The 12,302-nt window shown below is 36.6% G+C and overlaps 1 protein-coding gene across 3 annotated transcripts; it reads left to right on the top strand.

Annotated features, from left to right (window-relative positions):
- Positions 1-51: 51 nt before the first annotated feature.
- Positions 52-10,851, top strand: LOC121875457 (lactoylglutathione lyase-like). 3 transcript variants are annotated; one of them, XM_042380023.1, is made up of 6 exons: positions 52-185; positions 4,904-5,013; positions 6,646-6,869; positions 7,177-7,247; positions 7,901-7,990; positions 9,327-10,851. In XM_042380023.1, exons 2-6 carry the CDS (start codon positions 4,939-4,941, stop codon positions 9,425-9,427), a joined length of 561 nt encoding a protein of 186 aa, XP_042235957.1. In that variant the 5' UTR covers positions 52-185; positions 4,904-4,938; the 3' UTR covers positions 9,428-10,851. The 3 variants fall into 3 exon arrangements, with proteins under 3 accessions (XP_042235957.1, XP_042235955.1, XP_042235956.1); XM_042380021.1 differs by lacking the exon at positions 52-185 and adding an exon at positions 3,504-3,647; XM_042380022.1 differs by lacking the exon at positions 52-185 and adding an exon at positions 3,560-3,647 and having other exon boundaries at positions 4,888-5,013.
- Positions 10,852-12,302: the final 1,451 nt, after the last annotated feature.

The following is a 12,302-nucleotide window of genomic DNA, read 5'->3' as shown; positions in this document are numbered from 1 at the left end:
AGTGAACAGAGAGTGTAAGATGAGAGTCCAAGCTAGTGTCCAGTTAGAGTTGTGGACGCCGCCGTCTTGGGAAAAAATGGACTTAGCTGTGAGAGGCAACATGGGAAGCAGCCATAGCTTGAGTCACTTACCTCTAAACTTGTGACGGACGTCCGGAGTTACAGAGAGCGCGAATGCCATTATGGGTAAGGATAAAATGATAAACCTTATTAGTTAAATCTTATTAGATTACAATTACCACGTAACGTGTAGACTATAATTCATTCTTTAAGTCTATACATTTCAAGTTAAATATAAGAACATAAGAAAGTGGGATACTGCAGGAGGCCGACTGGCCCATACAGGGCAGATCCCTTTCACACCCATCCCAGCACTTCCATGTGCCTATCCAACTTCGTCTTGAAGCTCCCTAGCGTCCCCGATCCTACTATAGCACTCGGTAGCCTATTCCACATATCCACAACTCTATTACCAAACCAGTGCTTGCCTATATCCTTTCTGAACCGGAATTTATCTAATTTAAAGCCATTTGTTCTAGTTATTTCGTTATTACTGAGCTTCAGAACATCTTCCATTTTACCCTTGTTAATCCCACTTACCCACTTGAACACTTCTATCATATCTCTCCTAACTCTACGCCTCTCTAATGAATGCAAGCCTAAGCTTTTCAGTCTTTCTTCATATGGAAGGTTTCTAATATTATGGATCATTTTTGTCATTCTTCTTTGTACTCTCTCCAAAGAATCTATGTCCATTCTATAATAAGGACACCAGAATTGAACCGCATAATCCATGTGTGGCCTCACTAATGCTAGGTAAAGTTTCAAGATAACGTCAGCAGTTCTGTTACTCACACTCCTAGATATGAACCTTATTTCATGTAGATCCACAATGAAAACGTGGATAAGATAAATCTTGATAAAATCACACGGGAAAAGGGAAACAACGGAGCACCTTAGCTTTCGTCTTAATTCAAGACATCTTCAGAGGCAACTGGATTACATGGACAGAGAGAGGCTTAAATATACAGGGTGACCTTAAAAACATGAGGTCAGGTCATAATGATGTCATCCACTAATCCCCACACCAACACACACGTAGAGGAGCTTAAGAGAAGGGGGGTGGCGTGACTAGTCAGGTCAGGTATATCAGAACAGCTTCTGAAAGCAGTGCCTTGTTCGTTCATGTTAGGAATAATAATCATCCCATTGCTTGGGAAAAAAGCTTAGAAGTATTTAAATCATCTTGTGTCACAGAAAGACTTCTGGTTGAAGCTAGTTTGATTAAGGAATTAAAATCAATAAACCTTAGTGATGATCAGTTCAAAACTGATAATGTTACATAAATTTATTTGTCAGTGGCTCAAGGTTAAAAATGCTTTGAAAACCTTTGCTCTAGATGTATGATAGTTATTTAGTGGGTCCCTTATTTTTTATCTGACCTGACTAGTCACGTCACCCCCCTTCTCTTATGCTCTGTGGCTGTCGGTCACACTAGATTCTAGAATAACCCGTTATGGTATACAGCCTTCTTTCCTCACACAGCCAAACTGTGGAATGCTCTGCCTTCTGTGTTTCCATACTCATACAATCTTTCTCACTTCAAAAAGCTGGGTTTCCGGCCTTGACTTAAGCCAGGTGGTATAATATGTGGTAATGACATTTACAAGATCACAGCAAAATTCATCCACTGACCCAGGTGTATATCCAGCATACCATCTGTGGATATAGGCCTTGAAGTGCAGTTTAAGATTATCTGGGATGTTAATTCTGAGCTTAGGATGGGGTTCACACTTGACAACAGTGTATTCAGTAAGTATTGCATTTTGATCACAACTTTCGTATCGAATTTGTGTGGATTCCATCCCATGTTGGAATCAGGTATCATGACCGTGCTGATAGACTGGCCAATGAGGCATGTAAGAAGGAATATGTTGACCGTGACCTTGGCCTGTCCAATGCTGTAATTAAAGACATTCAAGTCAGAATCATGAACTCTGTTCTAGAAGAAGTGAGAAATGCAGAGAGACCTGGCAGTTGTAGCATTAGTAAATATGACAAATTTTGTGACAAGAGGTACCGGTATGGCCAGCATAAGGACAGAACCAGACAATGTGATGTAATCGTGGCCAGAATTAGGCTAGGATACAGACACATCTGGCAAGTTAGTAACGTTGTACCTATACCGGAACACTCAGCATGTAAACTTTGTGATAAACCTCTAAAGCATACACTTGAACACTATATTATTGAATGTGACACTGTCAAAGTCTTCAGGCCACCTGACTTATTGTATCTTGAACTATGTAATTACTACAATGAATCAGGGGTGCTTGAGGATATTCTTGCTGTTTATCCCAAATTTGCTAGCCCACACTGATTAGTCTTCAATTAGAATATGACTCCAATGTATGTGATCCACTGACCCATATATACTGCTAATGAATATGATGTATTTCCTTCTTTGTGTACGAACCTCTGTCCTGCATGGCAGTAAACAGTGGCATTACCCACATGAATCTGACCTATGTATAGTGTCATGAATATGATGCATCTCTTTGTGTACGAACCTCTGTCCTGCATGGCAGTGAAGAGTGACATTACCCACATGAATCTGACCTCTATACATATATAGCTGTTAATGAATGATGTATTTCTTTGTGTATGAACCTCTGTCCTGCGTGGCAGTGAGAAGTGATACCACCCTCAGTGTCAAGACCTGACTGAATTACTCAGAATAGACAAACTGTACTACAAGCTCTGCCAATAAATTTGTTAAACTAATTAACTAACTGGGTTTCCGGCATCTTCGTGGTGTAGATTAATTTAATCTTTTTCTCTTCTATCTTTAATTTATTTTTACTCTTATTTTTCGCCCCCCCTCCTAGGGCACCGTTGTGGGTCGATGACCTGTGCCCGGATGGGCTATTCCCCGTTAAAAAGAAAAAATAAGAAAAAACAAAGAAAACGAACATTTCTCACACACAGCGGCTTATCAGCCTTTAATTTTGCTGCTTCTCGGCCAACCGGGCGCCATGTTGTCACTCAGCGGGTGGGAAATCTTCTCGGGCTCTCTCCCACATAGTTTATGAATATGCTTATCCAATTGTGAACACGTATGACTATTGTATTGAATAAACAACATCATCATCATCATCATCATCATCTACAGTACGAGCGCTAACTTCAGCTCAGCAACAACATGGCTCCCGGTTGGCCGAAGACACATTCAGTATCCCGAGGGAACACATATATAATTCAATTGGAAAATAGAGTCAACGATTTGCCCATATATCTAAAAATAAAAACACCTGTGGCTGTACTTCCAGAACCATCTTCACTTCTTGACCTGTGTGTTAATTGAATGTTTTCGCACATGCGGCAATGAAGATTAAGTACTGTATAAATGAAAATATTGAAGAATTAAAAAAAAAAACTTTCAGGTGATGACATCTGTAAGAGCAATGACACCCTTAAAGAAAATGCAAAGTCCTGATGTAAAACTAATTTAAATTACAAGTGAGGAATATATCCCTAAAATTTAAATATAAAAGTAAATTGAAGTTAGTTTATTTGGTTAGCTTGTTTTCTCCAAGAGGATCAGTTAGGGTACAGGGGTGACCCGGAGCACAGAGAGGTTCAGTAACAGTAAGTTATATAGTATCTATAAGTTGTATGTACTGTACATATATATATATGAATGTCATTCTAAAAATATTATCAAAGCTTTAATAATCAGAGGTTTTTATCTTCAGTTCACTCAGTTTTAATTTTAGGCTGGATATTTGTCCAGTTGTCAGGTGCTTTTCTTTTACTTTTATCTTTTACACTGTGGAAATGTTATTACGAATCTAATAAATATATAAATGGAAACGAGAATGCACAGAGCCCATTAGAACTTGACCTAACCAATCAACCTAAAGCAACCTTCCTAACTTACCAGAAAAAACGTTTTAATCGTTTCTTTATTAAATTAATATTCATGTATAATAATAACACAATACTTTTCGAGTCGTCTATACACATGTGTAAAATAATAACTTACAATTTGTCACTAATACCAGCGACTGTTAGTGGTGACGAATTGGGGTGTATCCTTGTATATACATAGTGGATATTTTGCCGTGACTGGCTTAGTTCCTACTAATGCTATTTTACCTTGAGTGCACTCTGATTGGCTAAGTACAGTACAGTAATTTCTGTTTAATATGACGAGGGTTCCGTCCCCCAGCTAGGAAGTTAGGTAGGTTTCTGTGGTTGGTTAGGTCAGGTTCTATTAGGTTCTACTAAATGTCGCCTCTTTTATAATGATAACATTTGTGGAAAAAATGAACATAGTTGAACAATTCCTTCTGGTGGTAGTAGTGTTCTCAAGCATTGACATATTTTTTAATTTTTTACAAGTTAGGTAAGGTTTTATTTCTAATATTGTACTCCACATTTTCCCTCTACTGCTCATTTTGAACAACCAGTATTGTTGGTAAATGGGGATGTCTTATTGGTTAAAATACTCAAAAAACATAAATTTGTGCCAGAAATATAATAGAATTTATGAATTGGTTGTACTTGACCTACGCAGCCACATGATCCATTTTACATAGGGTCAGTTATGAAATTGCAAAACTGAATCTATACGTTAATTTTAAAGATTCAGTTGTGTTTGCTGTTTCCAAAGTTCTGTAGGGTTCTGAAAAAGCGTAGGAATTTAGTTGGATTGGATTCTGTAGCGAAGTAAATTCCTAAGCTATTTTTTATTTTTTTTTAAGATGTTTTCATCACTGCATATTGTAATACATAGTACAGTATGTAAATTTAATATGGGGGCATAGAAAAGCATTCATTAAGCATCAGTAAGAGTATGGTATCTATCTCAAACACAGCCATTTAGTTTTCTATTTTTTCAGACTTCTAACAACAGTACAGTACTGAAGTGTCTACCATGGCTCAGGAACCAGCTGGCCTGACTAAGGAGGAGGCTCTTGCCTGCTGTGCTGAACCTGATGAAGCAACAAAAGTAAGCCTTATACACTACAGTACACTGACAAAATGTGATTTATATAGTCCTCAAACTTGTGGATCCATTACCCCAAGAATTAGGGGGTGAGTGTTTGCCCACTGTCAATAAAGTTCACAATGGTTTCTTTTTTTTTTTACCCATTTGAAACACTCAACTCTTAGTTTAGTTCCTTCACATCAAGTGTTCCACTGTAGAATCTCAGGACAAACATTAATAATAAATCCATAGAAATACAAACAAAGGAGTGAAAAAAAAGTTGCCAAAAATTTAATTTTCTGATTTTAAATTTTGCTTTAACTTTATTACTGTAGGTTAACTATAAATGTGAAATATTGGACACAGTGTAAATGATATACTGTACAGTCCAGTAAACTCTTGTTATTCTTGAGGGATAGGTTCCAAGGAATGGCCCGAATAGTAACTTATACTACCTTAGTGCACTACTGTATACCTATACCAAACAACCGACCAGCCGCGGCAGCACTCATCCCCTCTAACTTATCTAATAATAAAACTTTCTTTGTCAGGGTCATCACTGACTTCTGCCCTTTACATTTCACTCCACTAGCATCACTAGCACTGACACTAGGCAGTCTTTTAGGGGCCATTTCTCACAGAAACACTAAAGTTTTGAGAGTACAACACGAGATGCTGCATGGGGGGGCGACTCGTTGTGCTGTGGGAAAAAGCTAGCCACCATCTGCTTACCGCAAATCCTCGAAATCGTGTATCACAAACCCATGAATGGGAAGGGTCTACTGTAATTAAACCTTGATAGGTGTCTCATGCATAAAATGGAACTTTTTTATTGCAGTTATTTAAATATGTGGTCAAACTTACCCTAGGCAATTTCTCAACCTGAGATGATTTTGACCACTATTTGTGTATTTCTTTAATACTCTTTGTTTGTTTTTTTGTGGCAAGACATTTTTTTGGGGGGTATTTCAAAGCCTATGGGCTAATCTACTGGACTATACACATTTGTGTATACAGTACAGTACTATGGTGATATGTATTATGTAGACAGATTGTTAGAAGGGAAAAAAAGTATGTTTCAGTGAAATTCCTAAGGCAATGCCCACAAAGATATGTGTGGCTCTCACCAGATGATCTCAACAATGTAGACCCAATATATATATTTTGTGGTCCACTTCATACACTATCTCCCTTAATGTTGAAGGAACTCATTCCAATTTTAAGAGAATGTTCTAAAAATTTAATTTAAAAATTAAAAGCATACAAAAAGTGTTTAAAATCAGTTTGTGTAAATTTGGTCGCTAAAAGTTGAGCATTTTTTAATTTTACCTTTATCCTCTTCACCACTGATCAGCTCGTTAGCCAGATTTTAAGGTGATTTTTCCGGTGAGGTGAGGAGGGTACAGTATTCAACACTTGCAGAAGGCTCCATCCAAGGAAGGTGACACATGGATATTTCCAAAAATAGTCCTTTAGGAAACTGGTGCTCACAGTGTTATGGATGTAGTCCAGTCTTGTTGCAGGAGTTGGGTGGACTACTGTACTGTTGAGTGGGGAGCTAACAGAACTGCCTCAAGTAAAACAATGATATGCTGGAATTTTTGTACAGTAGTACGTAGTGTAATATGACTAATTTTCTGTTTTATTCCACAGGACTTCATCTTCCAGCAGACAATGTTCCGCATCAAAGATCCAAAAGCCTCTTTGGACTTTTACACTCGAGTATTGGGCATGCGCCTACTACAAAAGCTGAACTTTCCATCCATGAAATTTTCTTTGTACTTCATGGGCTTTGAGTCAGCTAAGGATATTCCACAGGAAGAAGATGAGAGGACAACTTGGTGCCTTTCACAGAAGGCCACTTTGGAGCTGACACAGTTAGTTGACTTTCTCTTTGGGGTGTTTGTATTGTTACTTTTTTAGTATATTAACAGCTCAAGGTGAGCTGTATTCTTCTAATTTGTCTGTATGATTGATGGGTAAAATATTGTAGTTAGCAAGAGGGAAAACTTTATTTCCACTTCTGTATAATACAGTACTGTACAGGACAGGGTGGTGAATATTTTATTAACATTTCTTATGTTTTTATAAAAGTTAAAAAGCTTAAATTATATTGCTTATGGCATAAAGTTTCTTCACCATAATACAAATATTAACCTCTGCCAATGTTCTACATTGTTTCAGCAATTGGGGTACAGAATCTGATCCCAATTTCTCTGGATATCACAATGGAAATTCAGAACCTAAAGGCTTTGGTAAGTACAGCAGTGTACAGTTAATGCTGTGGTAGGTTTATGAAAGAGAGGATAAGAGATACCGATTTAAAATATGAATACCGTACCCGTATGTATTTTTTTTAGAAACAGTAAGTACTAAAAATGACATGAAGCTTCTATTGATTATTCAACAAAATAATACTTCAAAGGAAGTGCTAATATAAATAAATTAATAATAATGTGTTAGTAAGTGTGTAAGTGACTAAACATTCATGTGCCAGAATTGGAGATAAATGTTTTCACGAGAATAGGAAACTTAGGGCGGCTCTTAATATGTTATCTCTAATTTCATTGCACAAACAATTAATTTAGGAAAAGAACCAGAAAAGGAAAAAAAATGTTCATATATCAGTGTTCTATACCATAGTCATAAGTGTTGTAAATAATGTAGTGTGTATGTTGTAAATATTGACTGAGAAATAAGACAAAATATGGACAATACAACAGTAAGCCTAATACTGTACAGCAAAGAAATGAAACATTTTAAGCCATGTACACTACAGGTAAAATATGATACTGTACACCTGTGAGAGGGGCTTTAGTGCCATATCAGCCCCTCAGAGGTTAATACATATAAAGTTTCCTATACAGTATTTAAAAATGATGATAACAATAATATTTTTTCTCTTTAGGACATATTGGAATCATGGTTCCAGATGTGGAAAAAGCTTGTGCAAGATTTGAGTCTCTTGGAACAAAATTTATCAAGAAACCAACTGATGGTAAGTCTAGTGTGATGAAAGATGGGAGTCCAAGGAGGTGAGATTGATACCTGTGACCCACCTTAGCATGTACAGTACTCTACACTACCTATGATGCAGACTGTAGTTGTTTGCCTCCCTTATATTATCCTATATTTGATAGTTTAATTCTGTCATACCTAACCAATACAAAAAAAAATATTTAGTCAAAATATTGTATCAGTTATATTTAAAATAATTTGTTATTGCCCTCAAGTGTATCTGAGATGCTTCACAAACCCTTAGGTGTTGCTCTCATAGTACACATCTTTGTTCTCTCTCTTCCCTATATTCCCTCTCTCGAAGGTTAAATATCATCATACATAAAGAACAAAACTCCATTATGAAAACACATATGGACCCCACTCACAAAACCCCACCACACACGATAAATGCACAACCGCACTTTAAACCTTTATCACAACTAAAATAAACCAAATTAAACAATGATAACCAGCAGAAATATTCCATTAAATTGGAAGAGAAGAGAAAGAGACAAAATTAATTATCATTAATTGCAAGTAGCGAGGTACAGTATTACTGTACCGCATGAGGTGATATTTTTTTTGTGTGTGACAATTTATTGCTGTGCTATAATGTTTTATTAACCCGATACCAAATGAACTCAATTACTGCTCCAGTGATTATAAACCAGGGCAAGAAACTCCCAGTCCATTACATTTACTTTTGGAACCAGGAAGTGATTTGCTTTCTCTACTGATGAAAGGTAGCAGTCTAGTGGAGTTAGATGTGTTAACTATAGTTAACCCAAGTTGAGTGCAAGCATAGTACAATAGACCAGTATGTTAGTTTGTTGGGTGTGATGAGATGGGAAGGGTCACCAATTTATCTGAATTAGATTAACATTAACAGCTTAACCCTGGCTGATGTAATGGGGTTAATCTCATAATCTAGAACCCCCAATAAGCAGTCTCTAATACAAGAGCCACCTGGCTTAAGAGGATATGCTAGAGAAGAAAAAAAATTGCTCACCATTCTATGATATTAATGACTAGGCTTAATTTGCTCTACTGCACTATTACATGATTAACACTGTCGAGACCTCTCCTCGGGCTGGTGCTTAGCCTGCACTTAAATTTTCTGTACAAAACTTGTTTCTGGATCTTAAAAGGAGTTTTAGTTTTAAATCAATATTGTATCGTATATATCCATAAAATTCATTCATAAGTTTCATCAGTACAATATCTTCTTTACAAGTCAAAAGTTTCACAGTTACATCTTAAGACTATAGTAGGTATTTCAGCATTACTTTCTATTAGTGCAACTTGGTTGAATTATCTTCTCTTTTTTTTTTCAGGTACAATGAAAAATATTGCATTTATTCAAGATCCTGATGGTTATTGGATTGAAATTTTGAATCCTAGCTGTGTGGTGCAGGCAGTGAAACAGGTGGCATAGGTACATTACATCTTGTTGACAGTCTTTTAAGGAATATAATGACTTGCCACCTGTCTCGGTCTTGGAAATTATTTACCCTGTAAGACAAGAGGAAAAAGATGTGAAGAAGTATGTATGGGTATTTCTCCATGTTATAGCATTATTTATTTGACGCTTTCAGTGTTTGTCTTATACTGCACTGTACCACCACTCTCCCCTTGAAGATTGATCCTCCTACACAAAGTGGGAGAGGAGTAAAGATAACACACAGTGGGTGTAGGAAAGGTATTGTGATAACTTTAATGCACTAGCTATTGAAAGCTAAGAATCAGGGATCAACACCAGTCCAGTCACTTCTGCATCATAACAAGAAAAGGCTTGTATGCTGGGAGGGGGGTGGGAACAAAAGAGAGAAGACTTGACATTAAATTACTGAGATACATTTATTTAAGCATCTCTATACCTCCAAATACTGAATTAGGTTCTTATTCCCAGAGATTACTTGTGCTTACATGTTCAGTACTGCATTTATATCTAGGTATATTAATACCATTAAATTGCGCTCCAAACCAGTTACCGGTCTTATCTGTCTTAGGATGTGTTATCAGGTGAAAGTTCACTTTTTTTTAATTACTGTAGTTCAGTTTAACATTACACCAAGAAATTATATACAGTACAGTATGGCTGTGGTAAAAGTTAGAGAAAATACAACCAATGAAAAATCTCGGTACAGCATCAGTAAGCCCTTGCAGCCTCTAATTGTACAGTACAACAACAAACTTTTATATACCTTGGTTGTGAGTATCAGTGTCTTCCTCATCAGCATATTTTCTGATGATTTTCAAATAGATATACCATATTAGGTATGCAACTTTTACCTGTGGCACTTGTATAATTCACCTTTTACCTGTGGCACTTGTATAATTCACCTTTTACCTGTGGCACTTTTATAATTCACCTTTTACCTGTGGCACCTGTATAATTCACCTTTTACCTGTGGCACTTGTATAATTCACCTTTTACCTGTGGCACCTGTATAATTCACCTTTTACTTGTGACACTTGTATTATTCCAATGTACAGTATGTTGTGTTATTTCACTTTCCGTGGCACCTTTTCTATCATCACTCAATTAGAGCTTCATGTTTTCAGTGATCATTGTGTTACTTCTCTGTGGGTCTTTTTGGAGTAATTATTTAAGTACAACATTCAAAAGAAGCTTCTTTAAAACAACCATTTACTCCATTTTGTGTTATTTATTTACATATTCTGATCTTGACAAAACTTTCCAAAGGTGACACAGTACTGTGGTGTTGGGTTGTGTTATGGAAGTTCTCTGTGTTAATGGTTTAAAAATATCTTGTTTAAATATTTTTAAAAATTAAATTCCATTGAGTTTGTCAACATGATTATGTGCTTGTATACCAACAATAAATTTAATGAGTATATTGTACTTTATTACACTTTCTCTTAAATTGGGGTGTGTTAGAGATGATTTAAATTTTAATTCTAGTAATAACCAAACAAGCAGTGCTGAGAGTGTGACAACCTTGGATTGCATGTTGCATATCTTACACATTTATTCTCACATAATCTGGAAGTCCCTTAACTCACTCAGTATAATATTATGTAATGCAAAGTTAAGGAGTTACAAAGTTATAATAATACCAAGGTAACATATCCTCAGTATCTGAGATACTGTATACTAAGGTGAAAACTGTGATTTAGATACATTAATGTGTATAATACATGGTCATCCAGTGATCCTTTAGTTTAAATTACTTGGTTTACCTTTTCTTTCTTCAACTGGGACACATCACACATGGTTATGACCATTACTGTTTCTTTAACTTTATGAGTTTGTGGTGAAATATTTAAAGGCTAAGGTACCATGATTCAGGGACTCTTGTGTACATTCCCATATGATGAGAACTCAGAGGGTCAAGTAGAGCTTGTACTGTATTGTACTGGTATAGTGAACTCCCTGCCCTTCAAGAGATGGTCATGGTCAAGGCTTAGTCAACTGAGGTATGGGATGGAGGATCTGGTTAATGCTTTGTTTTTACTAACATGGGAATATCACATACCCAACTAAACCTAAATTGGTTCAAACTCATCAAGAGGATGTTGATTTATGCATTGTAGGCTGGAGGAGAACCAGAAAAGTGTAAAGTACCAACATGCTGTAGTAATTTACTGCTCCTACACTGATGGAAGGACAATTAAATCTTTCACCATTATGTGTGACCAAACTTGAGATGCAGCTAAAGCATCTTACCGCATCAAAAACTTGAGACCTGTAGTTATCATAATTATCATCGTTTTATGGACATTTTCCACGTTTACACGGGTTAACCACAACTAGTTACCGGATGGCACGGTCTCGTCAGGTTCTTTACTCAATGTGCACTCCAATGCCCAATGAGACATACTGTAATACTTTATCATTAACAAGATTATAAGCCATAATGCTCTGGGCAGAGATATACACTGTACAGGGTATAGTATATTACTTATGAATATGTGATACTGTATTTGAGTGACAGGAGATCATTCTCTGGGGTCATATCATGGTCAGAAAGATGCTGATGCTACTGTAACCCTGTACTTGTTACTGTTAACACTGAGAGGTCAACTGTAACCCTGTAATTGTTACTGTTAACACTGAGAGGTCAACTGTAACCCTGTACTTGTTACTGTTACCAATGAGGTCAAGAATTAAAGTCATATATAGTTATGTGATGCTTCACCTTCCAGGGAAGTTCCCCCCTCAGTAGGTGACAACAAAGCTACCCTTAATGCTTTTTTTTGCCCTTTATACTCCCTTCCTCATCCTCTCTAAACAGTGTAGCCCTACATGTAGTATTGTACAGTATAGCCCTACATGTAGTATTGTA

The sequence above is a fragment of the Homarus americanus genome, unplaced genomic scaffold, assembly GCF_018991925.1.
Source record: "Homarus americanus isolate GMGI-L3 unplaced genomic scaffold, GMGI_Hamer_2.0 scaffold20322, whole genome shotgun sequence".
Taxonomy (NCBI): domain Eukaryota; kingdom Metazoa; phylum Arthropoda; class Malacostraca; order Decapoda; family Nephropidae; genus Homarus; species Homarus americanus.
This window is presented reverse-complemented; position numbering and strand designations above follow the sequence as displayed.

Coding starts and splice junctions, on each gene's coding strand:
- LOC121875457 (XM_042380023.1), top strand. CDS start 4,939: ATGGCTCAGGAACCAGCTGGCCTGACTAAGGAGGAGGCTCTTGCCTGC. Junction 5,014..6,645: donor AACCTGATGAAGCAACAAAA/GTAAGCCTTATA, acceptor TTTATTCCACAG/GACTTCATCTTCCAGCAGAC. Junction 7,991..9,326: donor TATCAAGAAACCAACTGATG/GTAAGTCTAGTG, acceptor TTTTTTTTTCAG/GTACAATGAAAAATATTGCA.